The sequence below is a fragment of the Rhodnius prolixus genome, unplaced genomic scaffold (genome assembly GCF_049639745.1).
Source record: "Rhodnius prolixus isolate KJV_2025 unplaced genomic scaffold, Rpr scaffold_12, whole genome shotgun sequence".
NCBI classification, from domain to species: Eukaryota; Metazoa; Arthropoda; class Insecta; order Hemiptera; family Reduviidae; genus Rhodnius; species Rhodnius prolixus.
Window position 1 is genome coordinate 6,397,832 of NW_027411635.1, and position 18,328 is coordinate 6,416,159.

The following is an 18,328-nucleotide window of genomic DNA, read 5'->3' on the forward strand; positions in this document are numbered from 1 at the left end:
CCTGTACATATAAAATGTACGCATATAAAATTTTACTAAAAAAAAAAAATTTAGTGTCTAATTGTGTCCAGTACCACAACTAAATGCAAAGTTTCTTACAGGCTAATTATGTAATTCTATATTGTTATAACAAGCACTGCACCTCTCCTGATTAACTCTGGCTTGGTAAGGTATTTGATAGCCCAGAAAGCCTGCGAGTTATTACGAGGGTGATTAACCTACTCTGAGTGGGGAGGAATGTTTGGACATCAAAAATGGTAATCCCTATCGGCTCTTTTTTATCTTCCTAGGGTTTTCCTAGAGAGCCTGGGTTGTTACCAGGTGTTTGAGCGGATATATCCTTCCTGGGGCGTTGGGGAGAGGTAACTGGCATCAGGTAGTAGTTCATCTCTAGTAACCGTTTTTCATTTCCATATGATTAGTCAAGAGGGACAAGGTGGTTATTAGAGTTGCAATAGAGTGAATCCTCCCTAGAACATATCGAACTTCTGAATGTGGGGTACCATCTTTGGAATAACTGGGGAGGGCGTAACAGAAAAGGGTGCACAGACACGAAATAAGAAGTGATTATCTCTGGCTACCATCACCCTTTGGTTCCTAGAACTTCCAGAGGTTTTGAGAATATACCCTAGAATTCTTAGTCTTTGTTTGGTGGAGATTTCTTAATAATATTGAGAGAGCGGGATGAGTTGGCACTTGAGTAGTTATCCCTACCGGCTCCCACTTCATTTCCTAGAACATCCCTAGAGAACCTGGATGAGTTTGTTTCATTACCTGGTTTGTTATAAGGTGAGGGACTGGAATTACCGGAATTTTTAGAGATATAAGCTCGAAAACTAGATGAAAGTGACACCGAACAAGTTAATGCCTAGAGGGAAATCGTTTTTAAATAAATGCTTAATTTTCTAAAAATTAAGTTGGCCAAAAATCCAACAGCCAAACAATTCAATTCGTAACATGACCGGCATCTAGCGGCAATACGTGAAAACAAGAACATAGTACAAAACCCAGCTTGATTAACATTGTTTAAAATAAGAAGCGACATATTTTCATATCCATAAAGGTATTAATTGATTAAACAGTCATTTAATGTTTTAAACCATCTTTTTTTTAATTATGGCAGGCTACTGACCTCTTTGCCTTTGGTTTCCCCTCTTTCGAACCATTCGACAGTGACTGTTTGCATGGCGCTGTTAACGTTTGACACGATGGCAGGATGAGTTCTTCCTGTAAGTATTTAAAAAAAACTTATTTTTCGCAACTAATGAAAATTATTCTTATTTTCAAAATTTCCTAAAATTAAATATAAACATGTAAACATTGCACAGATAAAGGTGTTGGAGAAATAAAAAAGATGGACTACAGATATTTTAAATGTTACAAGGAATCACTGCAGCAAGTGACTACAATGTCACTCAAGTTGTACCCACAACCTAACCTGTACTCATGCAACTTTTAAAGCAGTAACTCGAAATCTATCGAATATATAGTAAATAATTTAACACCGAGCTTTACCCATCTTTTTAATGCGTTATTGTTATATATGCTGCCGCTATCGCTGCTGAAATTTTAGAATTAGAGACAAGTTGCAAAGTATTGCGTCCAAGAGTTTTTAGACTATTTATTAACACTCTTGTCAGAAAGGGCAAAAAGAAATGCTGTATAAACCGTGTTTAATAATAATTTGCTAAGTTTGAAGTAACTTCTTGAAATAATAGATGACATTTCACACCAGATCTTATTTTCTTCTAAAAAAAAAATGTAAACACAAGTTACAAACAAATTAATAAAATCACTTCTCTACATTACAGCTCTTTGAATTCTTCCTGAAAAAAAAATAATAAACAAAAACGTAGTTTTGGGACTACACATTCACCACACAATTCAGTTTTAAAGGAAAACTGTTTTCAATGAAAGTGATCGCCTTAGTATAAAGTTGAGAAATTAAAAGAAAATGAATTGAGTAAAATATTCGCATCAACGATGGATGGATCTTGCTGCGATATTTAGTTTTTCACAACAAGGACCATGCGCTAAAAATCGTATATTTTTCTTTCAAGGGGTCACAAAACGTGTGTTTCTTATGGAAACAGAGTTTTAAAAGATTCACACGTTTTGAATAACGGAGACACAAACTCAAAAATACATCACCATCATGTCGAGGCTACTTGGAAACGAAATGAGGCGGTCCAACTCGAACTCTGCGTACTGAAAAACAGTAACTGTCATTCCAGTAGTAAAACCGTACCTCTACTGGTTGCAAAATAAAAAAAGGAATTTATTTGAGATAATAATAATAATTGGTCCTGTAGATTTCAGAAAAAAAGGTTACAGGGATCCAATCTCTTAGAGAGGAGGCGATTCGTCATACCCTTTTCACGTTAATTTGGAGACTGAAGATAAACTAACAGATAAAATTCTTGTGGCTCTGTTTAAAAAAAAAGAATACAAAGAGTGCGATTGTGATGTTGAATAAACATAACAGGACTATTGGCAAGTCTCCATGCTTAGAAGTCTTGAACTCTTCATCTTATGGTCCCCATTTGCTCACTTTGGCTACACGGATCACACAGATAGTTCCTAATAATCTCATTACAGTTTAAAATTGTAGCGTTCGCGGCTTTGAGAAAGCAACTTTGAACTTCATTTAAACAAGTGATCATCCTTCTTAAGACTGATACTCTTTGGTCTAGCATTGCCCAATTTTCAATATTATACTTGGGCTACACATCGCAAACTGCACAATGTATCAGAAACCAAAGAAGACTGATATTTCACGTTTGATTTAAATAACAAGAGGTTTTAATCAAATCCAATGTTCCATTAAGTTTTACTACGAGCTTCTTATCGATCGACAATACGAGACACTATACTCGTATATTGAAGTATAGTGGGTCCCGTATCACACCGTAGGATTAAGAGCTGTTCATATCAATGAACGAAACTCTAGAATGCAACAGCAACTTTGACGTATAACAAGATCAGAGCCTGATAAGAAGTAATAAAAAAAACTTGATACCAACAACTGAAAGGGAATAATTACAGATATCTAGGTAGTACAATTATTGAGAATTGGAATCATTCTGTTTAAGTGTAAAACTAAACGGGCAAGAGAAACAAATGCGCCATCTAATCAGGATTTTAAAAATGCCATGTTTTCTGCTAATTTCTGTATTGACCTTATCAGGGACTATAACAAAGAGAGTAAAAGCCTTTAAAATGTGGATCTGTCGAGAAATACATCCAATACCGTGTGCGAATAAAACCATAGAATGACTTCAAAGAATGCTATTCCAAATAAAGGAGGTCAACCAAAAAGCAAAGGAAGTTAAAACATTACGAACATACGAGGAACAATGAGGAACAAACAAAAGTACTGTGTACTTCATCATTGTGCAGAGAAAGATTCAGGGTAGAAGAGGATCAGATAGAAAGAAAAATATCTTTCTCCACCTTAGTTATACAGAAAGAATTTTCCCATTCAACATCCAAAAAATCTAGTTGACAGACTTCCAGGATAGATAACGTAGAAGAAGGTTCTTCGTCTTTTAGGCACAGGATTTGCATTTCACACCCAATTTCGCTACTTTGACTTCCTCTTTATTTCCTTTGGTCTCAATGACCAGGCATCCATTAAATTTCTTCTCCAACCATATTCTTGAGCAGATGGTGGCTGGCCGTGGAGTGAAAAGTGGTTAACTGACTTCAAGAGATCATGTAAAATCTGAAAAACTGCACTGAAGTCAGTCTAGGACAAATATCATAATTATCTGTATAATCTACATTTAACAGAACAAAAACCAAATCAAGTTTGTAGAAAAAGCGAGGTACTAGAACCCGGCAGTAAAGATATTCAGCCGATATTTTGAGTAACGACTGTTCCCTATGTTTGCGCTCAAGTCAAAAGAAAAAGTAACTACAATGAAATTAGCCCTATAAAATAAACCCAAGAAATTTATGAAGATTAACTGAGAAATGAGAAAACAATAAATAAAAGATATTAAGCAAAATAGTAAATAAAGCGCAAATAATTTCAAAGGAAGGGAATAATACTTTATTTTATTTCAAGTTACACCTACACACTTCAAATAGAAGAAATACTTAAAAGAAAAGTACTTGAGTTTGTTAAAAGAACTTAAAATACCTAACTTCGTGAAGCTCAAACATTACAATATTATTATAAACATAACTTCGCCTAATTTAAAGTTGTTTAAAGAATAACTTTCTTTAACAATTAAATTCCTAAGTCCTTAAAACGAGTTACAGCTATTTGAAATAAGTTGAACAAATTGAAGGTTACTGAATGTGTATAAAAAAGGTAAACTCACCATCTGTACGCCGAATTTGTACACTAATTCCAGATCTTATTAAAAAAGTATTTATGTCGCCCATGTTTTTCTTTTAGAGCAGTTAATAAATTAAAAACAACAAAAATGAACGCACTAATAATAAATAAATCGCAAGTTAAAGCTACATTTACTTCGCACGAAAAAAACGAGCAAATCACATTAGGTTATTATTATAATTTGTTTTTACTTCGTGAATGATTAATTTATTAAAATTTATTTTATTTATTAAGTAAAATTCATCTAAAACGTGCTAGGATTGTGAAGAATAGCATGATAAACAGTTCGGCTGTTTCTTGAGTTCATAGTACAGTCTCAAGCAGAGACAAGCCAGCAATGACTCATGCGGCAATTCACCTTCAGCAACCAGTTCCTTCACTGAGTCCTACATAACTGAACGAATCAACTCAACTAGATCCTCTATTTATGGCCAGCAGTGCCAACTTGAACAAAACGTTGGGCTCCACACCAATGAAGGTAATTTTTTACCCTCTGACAACTCATTGGAGAACATATTGCGATAAACAAAAATAGAAAACGTTTAACTGCTTCAAACTTGTAATTTGCAGCTAATCTCCAAGAAGATCCCTACACTTTTGACTTCTTGACTGGCTCTACAGTACTAGGCGAACTTTGGCCTCCTTCTAAGCATTTCTGTATTATACTTTTCGTCTCTCCAATTTTTGACTGATCATCTTCTAATTCTTTACTCCAAAATTTCATCGGGGGTCCTCTTTTTTCCCCTTTCCAAGGAATACCATGTAGCCTTTCTACATATCCAAGCTAACTTATTCTTTTTTATTCAATGAAACGTACCATCTTCATGGCCTATTAATTCATCCAATTCTTAGTACACTTTTGACTATACCCTTCTAAATCCAATCTCTGAGGTTAGGCTACAAAATCTGGTGTTAACACACTCGACTTTCTCTCACCGCAATTAAGGTAAATTTTAAAATAATAATAATATTGAAACTTGATCACACAGGTAGTTGACTTTATATTATGTTTGGTCACTATAGCAAAATGATAGTTTAAGAATACGTGCCACAAATCCTGTTTGAAAACTCTGGGAAAAAAATTCAAAAACGCTATTGAAATCTCTGAGAAGAAGTTTGAAACCAAAGTAATACACCCAGAAATGGACCCAGAAATTTTTGTCAAAACGGTTTGGTTTAAGAAGTAAATGAAGTAATTTTTCATTTGAAAACAATCATTTAATTTAGGATACAACCCAAACACTTACGTTACGATTATTTCTGAGCATCTGTTTATAAAATAATTTAGACAACATGATTCCTTTAAGCTATTAAATAAAAAATAATAATTTAGGCCAGTTAAAATTAGATAATCAAGGTGCTAATCCGAGGTGTGTGTCAGGAAAACTGGCCGCACTCTTTCAGAGAACTAATTGCATATATTTGTGCTCCAGATTATAAAAGAAGGATAATTAATTTCAAAGGGGTTATTTTTACAGACTGTTCTACTGGTGTGAGACTGCCTGGAGAGACATTTGATGAATATTTTGTCTGAATTTCAGGGAATTCATCGTAATGAGGCGGCAGTCTGTTAAACTCGGAAGTAATAAATAATTCCTCATACTCTTTTATAGTGTAGGAAAAAATTCAAAATTGGCGGGTTAAGGTCATCCACCTGTGAAAGATGGCACTTTTTTATGAGCTTTCTTACTCCAAGTAATGCAAGAGAAGGTTCCTTAATAGTTCTAATGCTGAATAATAAATAATAGGTGCATAATTTATTTGTGAGTTCGCACAAATTGTATAAATAAATAAAAATCTCTATAAATAGATGAGATATTAGCTAACAGTCAAAACAAATAATTTAGAATTGATTTATTTTTTTTAAATAAAAATTGCAAAGAAATAATTAACTTACTTTTCAGAGAACTGCACGAAATCACCGAAAACAAAATGATTACATTCAAGGATAGCTTATTTCAAAACAGTTTCACAGGTTTCGCACACTATCTTTACTTCTTTTACGAGGTATGAAAAAATAAAAAAACTATTGATGGAACAAAAATATTTTAATTATTAATAACAATTAGAAATTTAATTTTTCAACAGATATGTTGTAAACTTACAAATGTAAAGAAAATTTCTAATTGCATATGTGAATACTAATGTTGACTTGACAAAGTACGTTATTTTAATCAAGTGAAATGAAATACGCTTCTTTTCATAACAATCATAACTCATCTCTACAAGATCAGTAGGCATGGTATGAACTCCAACGCATAATGAAAGGTTGAAGAAGTATGACCTTGAACCGCCAAATAACTTTCATGATTGATTCCTGACTAGAAAAGTTACTTCTATTTCGTTACGTTGCTACGCACTCTTTTAAAATGTCCTATTTCATTTTCTAAGGATGCAGTTTTGTCTCCATAATGACCTGCAGCCAATCAACGCCGTATAGACGATTTTAGTGGTGCATAATTAGAGCCGTTCTTTGTCTACTCGGTCGATATCGTATTACTACCAACTCTTTTGATAAATACTACAAAATTCTGCAAGAAATTGTTAAGAGACTATGCGAAGTAAGTTTTAATTAAGTGGAGCGATTTAATTAATTGGGATTGATCCGAATTAAAATATACAGGCTATATTTTCAATAAAAATAGTTTGCAGATTGATCAAGAGAAGTAGCCGCAATTATAAAGTTCGCTAAACCAAAGAAAGGAAGAAAATTCAAAGATTCAAAGAAGGGGCCTTCGTGGAACACGAAATAATTCAATAAACGTTCTTGAGTTTTTAATTTTAATTACGGAAATTTCCAATTACCTACTAAAATTCTATTTCATACCTTCCAAAATGTAACATTCTTTTTTAACCTATTTCCATTTTGAAGAAATATTTGTATTGATGCCAACAACACACATCAAATCATTTTTAGATCTCAGAGGACGTCAAAAGCTGACTATCGGCTAAAACTCAAGTCCAAAAAAAAATAATAATAATAATAATAACAATACTTGCTGCTTTACAAGCAATCATAAAGGTACAGGAGCCAAAGAAGTAGTAATGTATTATATTTATACACGAGAGTAGCGATCGTATATAAAAGAAAATTGTAATTTACATTATTACAAATGTATTTATAAATAATCTTAAAACTTATAAATTAATTAACCATTAGAGTTAAATTTGTATTCATTCATTAAAACACAATATCATCATAATATTCTACACCTAGCGAATTGACTTTCAGATCCATATCATCTTCCGGAGGATTAGGGTTGGTCATATCATCCAATTCACTCAGGTGAGACTCAATTTCCTTTTCAATATCGACAAGGTCTAAAGTGTCCTGAATCCTTCTGAGCAGAAGTCCTTCTATGGCATCCAACAGCTGGAATTCAATCATTAAACTAATTAGAGAATTAGTTAAGACTGATTTATTTAATGGTGTAAAATATTTTTTTGTGACTGTTGTAAACACGACATTCATATTAAAAAGACTTCTTTCTTTTCAAAACGACTTCCACATAAGTCATAAATTTGATTCAAACTTCGAATTTCTACTAAATTTTAGTTGATTTTAATAGAAAGTGGTAATTCTTTAGTTAAGTATTACAAAAAAAAAATAAAAGTTAAATATTTCGTTTTTTACCTAAATAAAGGAGGAGGCTATATTCTAAAAACCAATTTTACGAACTCAGGGAACCACAAAATGAGCCTTACTGGTGAAAATGCCATGTCCAAAATTTGATTCGTCGCAATGCTTTCTACTTACAGGTAGTAAAAGAAAGTAAAAACAAGAAAAAAAAAAGAGATCACAGGAGATGCACAAGCGAGGGATTGACATAAACTAAATGAAAGTAAATTTTTGCTCGCCATGTACCAAGTAACTAACTCTGTTTAGTTATGATAATGGCATTTTGCTGCATTACTACTGAAACGCACTTTCGGATGCTATGTTGATGAATAGCACTTTTTCGAGTATATCTAATCAAGATCAATAATATGATGTCAAAACCATGTGCTAATCATTATGAGTGTCGTGCTACAGCGATTGTTAACTTGCGCGGATGGGTAATGTGTCCACCTTGAACTTCAAACTTAATGGCGCTTATAATATTGTAACGAAATGACCTTGGCGCCAACTCTTGGGAGGGGATGGAACCTATGGTTCGTTGAGGGGCCGCTGGGAGGGGCTAACAAAAGTCCAGACTTTACCTGGGCCAGACAGAAAGGCCTAGATTGTTTTGGGAATTTTTATGGAGAAGTCTAGAACGTTCCACCACTGTATAAAAACCAAGTGAGCGGCCCGAGTCAATCAGTTAGAGTTTTTAAGTCAGTGTCTCAGAGTTAGCCAGAGCTGAGTTGAGTTTTGCTAGTGCAGTCGAGTCTAGTGCAGTGCGGATCAGTAGTCAGTCGTTGAACAGTTTTATTGTGGACTTTTGTAGTAAGTGTGTAACAGTAAACTGTTGTGAATAATACTTGTGGCGAATAGTTATAGTTGCTAGTGAATGTTAATGTGTTAATAAATCAGTTTCAGTTTGGTTACAAGTTTAGCGAGTTTTATTCTTTACGAACCCACTTTTATTAATAACTAGTGGCAGTCACTAGTTGTAGTTGAAGTTTTTCAAATAGAGAAAGATAGAAAAAGGAAAAACTTTACAATATCTAAGCCGCGATAACTCCATACTAAAGGGGAATGGAATGTATACTGGTTAAAATGATAGTAAAATCACTCCTGCAGGACTTTTAATTTCTGTTTTATTCAATGGTTTTGTAGTCATCATCAAAACGATACATAAAAAGATACTACTTAAGTTTAGCCCAGCACTAGCGTGAACTTCTACACGCATTTACTTCAAAAACAGGATAGTAAAGAACTGTTGGGTCATTAAAGTATTGATTAAACGAAATATTTTTACTTATTTCAATTTTCTTAAACACTAATAAAAAAAAATTACAATGCTTTCACCTGATATCGAAGGAGATTGGGCACAACATTTGCCAAAAGTTCAAGAACATAATCAAGGGTTCCGAGTCCATTCATTCTCAGCTGGATATTCCCCAGTGAAAGCTGAAGTTCTATTAACTTCGGCGGATTGCGTACATTGAGGCTTTGATTTATTTTGGTGTTCACTTCTAGGTAATCCACAGAAAAACTAGTTGAACCATAATTAGATAGCAAGCCACCCAATGAAAGTTCCCATGAACAGCTGAAATTTTTAAAAGAGGAAGGTTACATTTGAATCTAAGAAAAAGAAAAAAAGATATTTAACATATGAATTTACTTATTCATTTGTTTCATCGTTACTTGCCTAGTAGCAACGAGACCAAGTTGCCAAAGCTGTTCTACCGCTCTGCCAGACATACCTGCCGTGCAGTCGTCTTGTGGAAAGGTGAACGCCCAGAAGCAGTGAATTATTCGCTACAGAAATAGTTAGATTGCCTAGTCTATAGAATGAGGCCAGCCCAGATACATATATGTTATTCAATTCAACAGAAAAGATTCCTGGATTGTACTTGTAATCTTCTAACCTAAAAACAAATAGGAATTAATTTTAGAGGATGATAATAATTAAAAAATTAAAATCTGTTAGGGAACCCACACAAGACGCTTACTACTATTTACTTAGAATTTGTACTAAAATTTTAATTAAATAGGTAAAATTTTCGGTCTTGATAGTAAGATTTAGTACATCAGCCAACAGAAAGTGCATCTGTACTCAACAGTTTTTCTCAATAATGACTCCAATAATTCTCTTTAAACTTGCTATATATACTTATTCTTGTATATCCATCAATAACAGTCTTATAAGGGTACTTTAATACTGTTAAAAACTATTCATTTATTTATTTTATTTATTTATTTTTATTTTATTTTATTTTTTTATTTGTATTTTCTTTTTCCTACTTCATATATCATTATTATTATTATTATTACTGTTAAAAACGTTTAAATATTAATAAACTATATAAGTGAATAATAAGATGTCAAATACCTTTTTAGCAACAATTCTATGGTTAGAATTTTTTTTTTTTACATAAATACTTATAAATATATAAATTTTTTATAAATAATCTAACCTAATATTCAAATTAATACGAAATAGAGGTTGCGAATGCCCACCTGTAAGGATCAAATCCATTCTCTCTGATCATTCTCCTGGCAGCAGCCAGTGCTAGGTCGATCGGCGGCAGTGAGTTTGGAAATGTCTGTTTCAATGTGCGCAAATTTTTGTTAATATCACTTCTCATGTTTGTATTTACCTCAGATAATATTAATGGTTTAATACTGTCGAATACTAAAGAGCCAACTGCATTGATCATACCTGCAATAAAAAAAAAAAAATTTAGACTACAAATCATTAAAAAAAAGTAAGACATGTTGTAAAGTAGTGTACAAGGGAGTGTTCTGGCGCAAATTGCGCCATCACTTTGGAGTTGTCTTTAAAAAATTAGACGACCCAGTTGAGTTGGTAACTTAATCTACACATCGCACACTCTGTTACCTTCGAATTGGACGCTCTTGTTTTTGTGGCGTTAGAACAGTGTAGTTAGATTATGATTCCTGAACATTGGAATGTGTGATTACTTTAAAATTGAAAAAAGTAATCGCCCCGCGTGCTATTCTCAAAATTAACCAAAATTTGTTCGAAAATGTCAACAAAAATTGCAGCGAATGAAAGTTGTTCAGGAGTCGCCAAATGAAATCAACAACGATGCAGAACTACTAGAAAAAAAAAGTCATAACAGGCAATGAACATGGATTTATGGATATGACGTCGAGACTAAGGCTCAATCGTTCTAGTGGAGGCATGCTGGATTGCCAAGAACGAAAAAAGCACGACAAAGTTACGGTTATGCTTACAGCTTCGATTTTAACGGCATAATGCACCATGAGTTCTTGCCACAGTCAATAAGGTGTATTACTAGTTCAACGTTGTTTGCGTGAATCAATCAGAAACATACGCCCGGCTTTGTGGCGGAAGAATTCATGGCTTTGGCACAACTATAGAACACGTGCTCACATTTCATTGCTTGTCCGTATTTTTTTTTTTTTTTTGACAAAAACAACACTGTAGTGATGTTTCAGCCTCTGTATTCGCCAGACATGGCTCCGTGTGACTGCTTAAAATATTCACATCTCATGTTATTATATTTTTTATCGAAGCAAGGGTTTCCCCAACTGATTGGTAACCTAATATTTTCGTTACATACAGCCGAGCACTTAATTAGATCAGATTAGTAAGATATTTCCTCTTCCATACTACAGTTTCATATGTCAAAAAATTGAAGTAAAAATCTATTAAATACAAATTAAAAAAAAAAATTAGGTACATATTTCAGAGAATAAAGCAGCATATTCAGTTGTCTGAAAACCCAAACTTACTGTCGAGTCCCTTGAAATCACAAGACCAATTGCGGTAAAAAAAAAGAAGAAGCTTTTAAATAATCAGGCCACTCACTAGCTGAAAAAGTAAGTAAAAACAAGCATAATATAATGATAATTTACCTAGCAGAAGTTACCTTGGAAAACTGTGCCAAGAAAGCCTAGATTCTTGAAATCAAGAGCTATATCATTGACAGATATATCAAGGCTAATATCAGTAGCTTCAAGGTTTCCCTGTCTTGCAACATCCAACAAAGCGATACCTTCAAGATAGACTTCTGTTAAAGTAACGTTAAACGTACCAGATGATCGGCTGAGCCAAGTAGAAAGTATATAATTTCCTAAAACCTCGAGTTTGGCATATTTTAATGATACTTCCACCTATAGTAAAACATAAATCTTTTTATTTGAATGGTTATTTTTATTAAAACTATCCAATATAAAGGAGTTTATACACCAATAATTTCTTCTCCAAAAAAATAGATAAAGACCAAGACCACTCTAGAGTTTCACTAGGGTGGTCATCCCCAACACCCGGGCTACCAACATTCTTTCTAAAGGTTCCCTATTTATAGAACTTGGGTGAGTTGTTTCACCAGCTAAGAGAGTGGTATCACCTGGCACCAATGAGGGGCACAATAGATTTATTCGATCAAAATTTAGTATAAACTGTAATTAAAAAAAAGATGCAGTACTGATTGAAACCTAGGGGATAGCAACTTATTTCACTGATTGTGCAGTAGCCTAAATGAAAAGTGTACTTTATAAATGAAAATGTAATGCATTTGCTTCTCAAATAGAAACACCCTCAGCAAAAAAATAAATTAATTAAATATTACTGGCGGAGTTTACTGTGGGCAAATTTTACAAGCCATGTTAAAAACCAGTTTTGTCCTAGCTCACATACAAACTCCAGTAATCAGACTTAATTTATTTTTAAACAATTGCAGAATATTATTATTAGATTTTTTTAAAAAAATACCTGCATACTGGCCAAATTTGAATATAGATGTTCAACTTTGAATTTTGAAAGCCCATTCATGGATGCATTCTTTAACATTAAGGTAGCTACTGTTGTAGAATGTTTCATGTCTGGAATGGGCAGTGGTTCTGGAATAGGAGCTCCAGGTAATCCGACTGGTTCCACTTGTTTGTAGTGTTCAATAATTTCTCTAACTTGATGACTAATAGAATTCACTTTTGCATTTATCATCTCTTCATTGTGATCATCTGAGAAACAGTAAACATAATATAATAATAATAGTGTTTTATTGAAACAAAAAGAACATATTTACAATACGAACAAATTACAAACACTTAGGCATGGACTCCAGAGTCCGTCCGCCAAGTTGATCAAGTTGTCTAGTGCAAAAATAAAAGTTTATAACTAAAGATGTTTACTTCTTTTTCTTTCTCTTTTCTTCAAATAAATTTACAGAATATAAATATAATAAACTAAAATTGTACTTCTAAACCCTAGACTTCCATACTTGCCGCTACTTAATATACAAAACAAATAAAAACGTAAATATATTTTAAAATAAAAATTAAAACTGACTTGTTACTTTAAAAGAAAAGAAATTAAATTATAATACTTTCATTAAACTAAAAATTAAACTCATTTATCAGAAAACTTCTATATTTCCAGGCATACTCGGTGTCCTCATATAAATTTTCCCTTCCATAATCACCATTCAGATATTTTATGACTTCATCAACACTTATAAATTTATTACCTAACCACCTCATTCTGAACTCCGGCAAAATTGGACAAAGTCCTAAAAAGTGTACCAAATTTTCTATTGCATTTAAATTACACAATGCGCATTTATGTGCTCTCTCTTCTCTACTGATATTATAATTTAAGTACAGCGCCTCGCCCCGCAACTTCAAGATTGTTGACATCATCCGAACACTGTTTACACCATTGATATAATGATTTTCAAGTAAATTAGTATCTAAACGTTTATACAGAGTATGAAATCTCGACTGATTAGCGTTGCACATTAAGTTTTGTTTAAATTCTAGATTTACCCGTTCTAAAAAGTTTTCAAATGAATCTACATTATTACTATTTACATTATAATTAAACATTGACAATCCATATTGATTCTATAACTCTTGGCAAACCTTATACCAATATATTTTCTTATTAATTATTTCTTGAGCTACTATTCTTGGGAAACGGTGCTGCCATAAAATTGCTATAAATGTAAACATTATATAGTAATAAATAAACACTTAGATGGGTAACCACATTAAATTCAAAACATAATGAATCCTTCAAGAAAAACAGTAGATTTGTGTAAGCAGTGTCCTACTTGAAACAATTATTTGATTGGTTATGTTACATTTTGTTAAAATAATATTCATTTTAGAAAGAGCAAATTAAGAAGATAACACCTGTGATATCAGTGTGAGAATTTGGGTATCTCTATGAGCTAAAAAATATATGAAAAATTAATAGTTATCCAATAATATGCTATTCAAAATGAATACACAAAATTATTTAATAGCTTAACTAAACTCCCTCTATAGAAACATGATTCCACTTTTTGCTGCGTTCTAAATATAATTCTCTAACTTATTAATAATTGACATAAGTTTAAATTGGATTAGTTTCTATAGGGGTTTGCAAGTCGGCTTGCACACAACAGGAAATACTGAATACAAATTGCGCCTTTCTTCTTCTATTGTCTGTTGAAGTTACACAGGCTATCTATCCATTGATAGACGCATGTGTTTACTAAGTCTGTAGTAGCTTATCAAGCGGCCTTTGATCTGAACAGTCTCTTAGCCTTGCATGCCTTTGTAAATTTACGAGCGTGGCAAATGATGAAATTTTTCCCCTGATTTTTCGGTTTTTCCCCTTATCGTGCACGTCATTACGCTTCTGTCTCTGATTTCCTGGCACCTAAACGATATGTATCAATACTAGATCTGTACTGGTCGCTAGCAAAAGAGCCCGGTGCAAATCTAGAACCATTAAATGTATTCTACGTGCCTATCATTTAATAATAATTTGTTTAACAGTTATGGCACACAATACAAATTAGCATTCTGTACACCAATTTTAAATCTTAGGTTTCCCAGAAAATCTAAGAAATTGAAATTAGGAAATCCTGAAAGAAATTTTGTATAGCCGGTGACGCCAATATTTTCAAACACAGAATTCTAGCAATACTTAAATCCTTATTAACACTGCTTTGCCAATCCGAAGTCAATTTGACTCCAAAAAAAGATAGGAGCGGTCTCTGCTCTTAGATATGCTATCCCCAAACTTTCACCATTTGATAGTCACGAGCTGAAGACCGTGAAATAGTTTCTTTTAGCAGATTAGTTTACTTGAATCTTAGGAGTCATTTTGACTCCAGATTGGCATTACACGTAAGTATATCGGAGTTATTTCGACTCCTGATTGGTAATATAAGTAGATTTTCTGTTATTATCTTGACTCCAAATTATTTCCTAAATGCTTATTTAATAAATTTACATAATTTACGTAGAAACTATCAAGGCACAAGAAAAGCCTCTTTCTTGAATTGATTTTCTGTCCAAATTGCAGCAAAAACTTGCAGCGAATTGGGTAATTTCCGATTGGTGTCAACAGCGCATAGTAATTGAAAAAATAGTGAATGTAATTATAAAAATGAAAAAGTCCCTGATCAGAAGGCAGTCAACCAGGATTCTAGAAAATACTGAAATTACTGCGTTATTAAGTTGAAGTTAATTCCTTCTGCGTGAAATGTTAAAGCCGATTTGTTCTTAATTCCTATTCTTTACCATCCTTTAATGCAAATTTGATTATTAAAATTGAAATCAATATAAAAAAAGATAAAAATAAATTATGGAGTCAATATGACACCACTTTGGCAATAACTAACTAAATTCGGCCAGTGGCAATGCAGTGTTAATACTATGATGAGCATTTGATTCAACAGATTGTTATATTTATTTATTCTGTTGTCAATGCCCGCTGGAACCCATCCGCACTTCAAACTCTACTCAAACGTCACTGATTTACTGTTCAGTATGATTCAAGAATGAAAACTTTGATGCGAACGCATTTAAAATTCGTTTTAAGAACATATAAAAAAGCTTGACGTCATAACTCCACACTGAAATCAATACTTATTAAAATCTCAAAAAAAACATTTTAATCCAAGGTAATAAAAATTATGTTTTGGCCTAAATTGTTTAGCCAGAAGTTGCCATTTAAATGGTACATTTTTATTGCTAATTTTTCTCAAAAATTACTCAATCCATTTACTTTAAATTGCGTTTCCAAACTTCGCACAAGTAGCTTATAATTTCATTTCAAGTTTTGTACTTTCTCAAACGTATTAGAAGAAATTTTAAGCAGAAAAGAATCGTACAGATTTCTGTTTTTAAGTTTTTACAGGTAACTTGAGGTTAACTTTAGTTCTTTAACGTTGCTCATCATGTCTTGATTTGGCTCTTTGGGTTATATTATTCATTATTTCGGTTTAGATTATTTAATATTACATTTAAATATTTCTCCATTAAAAATTAAAGCCGTTTCTTTCATTTTATCCATCGCAGCACGCATATTTATTGTATCCCGGATCAGTTTTAAACTTTTACTTATCATCAAAGGTAGATTAATCAATTTGGTGCAGATATTTCTACTTCATTTACGTTACCGTGTCGCACTACTGAGCAAGAGAGGTTACATCTCCCTGACGATGGATGAAAATTCGTAAAAGGCCATGGATACAACGTGCGTACTTCGACGGATAAATTCAAAAATATTACCCAACACTGCGGACCTAACTTTTTTAATAAAATCGCTCTTAGGGCTCTTGTATTTTGTTAGTGCCTTTTATACTAATCTCCAATGGGCATTGAATAAATATAGCATATTGTGAAAGGCAATAAATTCTGGTGAACGATTTTCAAGCTAGTTTGATATTTTTAAAGATATTCCTATAGTAGATGAAAGGGAAATCGAGAGTTTCAAAGAAGCCCTATGAATGTGTTTTTTTGTAATCTTTTACCAAATTTTCACTTTTTTTAAATTAAAGGGTAAAATTAAGTTTTAACGAATAACTTCTCAAAAAATAGAGGCATTATTGAACTAATGAAAAGTGTTAAATTTAAGGGACTCTCTCAAATTCATCGCGATCATTTAAATAGGAAAAGATATTACAAGTAACGGATGTTACATGCTTAAATTAAGTGTAGTTATAGAGTTAAAGATGTCCTTTATTTCATTTTTTGGGAACATTATTTCTAATGATTTTTTTTTTTCATCATACTTTATTATACATGAGTCCGAAAAAAATGTCTGAATTGGAACTTTCAGAATTGGAATAAGAGAAAGACTGGGTCACCAGATTTTTAGTTTTTTGAAACTTGCACTGGTCAAACTAAAGTATTATGTTTTACTTGATTTTTGAACTTTTTATACCTATCAAAGCATTTTTCTAATATAAATAAAAAAAACTTACCATTGGCTATCACAAACACTAGAGAACAAGAAATGCAATAGTAAAATATATTGTTCATTCTGCGAAACGTGAAAAACATTTCTATTTACGTTATTGACAGTCTTATACTAAACCAATACGTCAGAAAGTTTATCATTACCCTTCTGAACTGAGATAAAGCTTTGTACTAAACACTCAGCAACAATATGATATGAACCTATATCACTTTTTCTCATACAACACATTTGATTTAGAATACCGAATTTTCAGTTACAATATAATATATGTACATTTTATATGCCAAATTCCCAGAACGAATTCAAGTAATAAAGACACAGAAAAAATTAATTTAAAATTATTAGAGATGAAAAGAATAACAGAGTAATATTAGCAATATTTTAGAACTTATTCATTACACCTTAAACGCTAGTGATAGAAAATCCGACCGCTCAAGAAATATACCAAAATAATGTTAAAGTTACAATATAATTTATTTTCTTTTAATATACAAATCAGTTTTATGTAAAAACTTTGATTACTTTTACAAGGTATTTATTATTAGAATTAAACTTTTCTCAACCAAATTTAAATTTTGGACAATAAAATTAAAACTTGTTTCAACTATCTATAGAAAATTGCTTGGTTCCCTGGTCATTCCGGGATTCCGGGTAACGAACTTGCTGATGAAACAGCAAAGGAAGGAGCTGCGTTGATAACAATGACTCCTCAGCCCATTATCCCTGAATCCTATCGACGTTGTAGAACCAGAGGTGGAGCAGTGAATTTTGAAGGAACATCGGAAACGGTGGAGTTCCCGGGCTGATTGCCGTCAGGCTAAGGAAGTTCTTGGCCTGTCGAAACCGGCTATAGTTGGCTTTAGCAGGTCCCGGATCCGCCACTTGGTTCAGGTGTTGTGTGGACATGCGAATTTAGCGTACCACCTGTTTAAATGTGGCCTTACCCAGTCGCCAGTTTGTGCCGGCAGTGGTGAGTCCAATGAGACTGTGCGGCACTTTGTAGAGGTGTGCCCCGTTTATTCTAAAACTAGATTTCTCCTCTTCGGGAGGCCAAATGTTTCCCTACCGGAGATTGTGGCATCTGGTAATCTTAACGAACTCACTAGGTTTATTCAGTGCACTAAGCGATTGAGTCGCCATGCTC

The 18,328-nt window shown here is 33.0% G+C and overlaps 2 protein-coding genes across 5 annotated transcripts in view; both read right to left on the reverse strand.

Annotated features, from left to right (window-relative positions):
* The window catches only part of Klp10A (kinesin-like protein 10A), a 63,414-nt gene extending 58,944 nt beyond the window's left edge, over positions 1 to 4,470 (reverse strand). For both annotated transcript variants that reach the window (XM_074143121.1, XM_074143120.1), the window contains exons 1-2: positions 4,329 to 4,470; positions 1,133 to 1,227 (exon numbers count right to left, since the gene is read on the reverse strand). In XM_074143121.1, the coding sequence (XP_073999222.1) occupies positions 1,133 to 1,227; positions 4,329 to 4,392 (159 nt within the window). In that variant the 5' untranslated portion in view covers positions 4,393 to 4,470. The remainder of the gene's footprint in view (positions 1 to 1,132; positions 1,228 to 4,328) is intronic.
* LOC141461791 (uncharacterized) lies at positions 4,373 to 17,347 on the reverse strand. Of its 3 annotated transcripts, none has more exons than XM_074143125.1 (7): positions 17,189 to 17,347; positions 12,700 to 12,947; positions 11,855 to 12,098; positions 10,455 to 10,656; positions 9,698 to 9,862; positions 9,300 to 9,540; positions 4,373 to 7,718 (listed from the first exon to the last, which is right to left on the reverse strand). In XM_074143125.1, exons 1-7 carry the CDS (start codon positions 17,265 to 17,267, stop codon positions 7,527 to 7,529), a joined length of 1,371 nt encoding a protein of 456 aa, XP_073999226.1. In that variant the 5' UTR covers positions 17,268 to 17,347; the 3' UTR covers positions 4,373 to 7,526. The 3 variants fall into 3 exon arrangements, with proteins under 3 accessions (XP_073999226.1, XP_073999227.1, XP_073999228.1); XM_074143126.1 differs by lacking the exon at positions 17,189 to 17,347 and adding an exon at positions 13,033 to 17,147; XM_074143127.1 differs by lacking the exon at positions 17,189 to 17,347 and adding an exon at positions 13,022 to 17,146.
* Between the last annotated feature and the right edge of the window lie 981 nt (positions 17,348 to 18,328).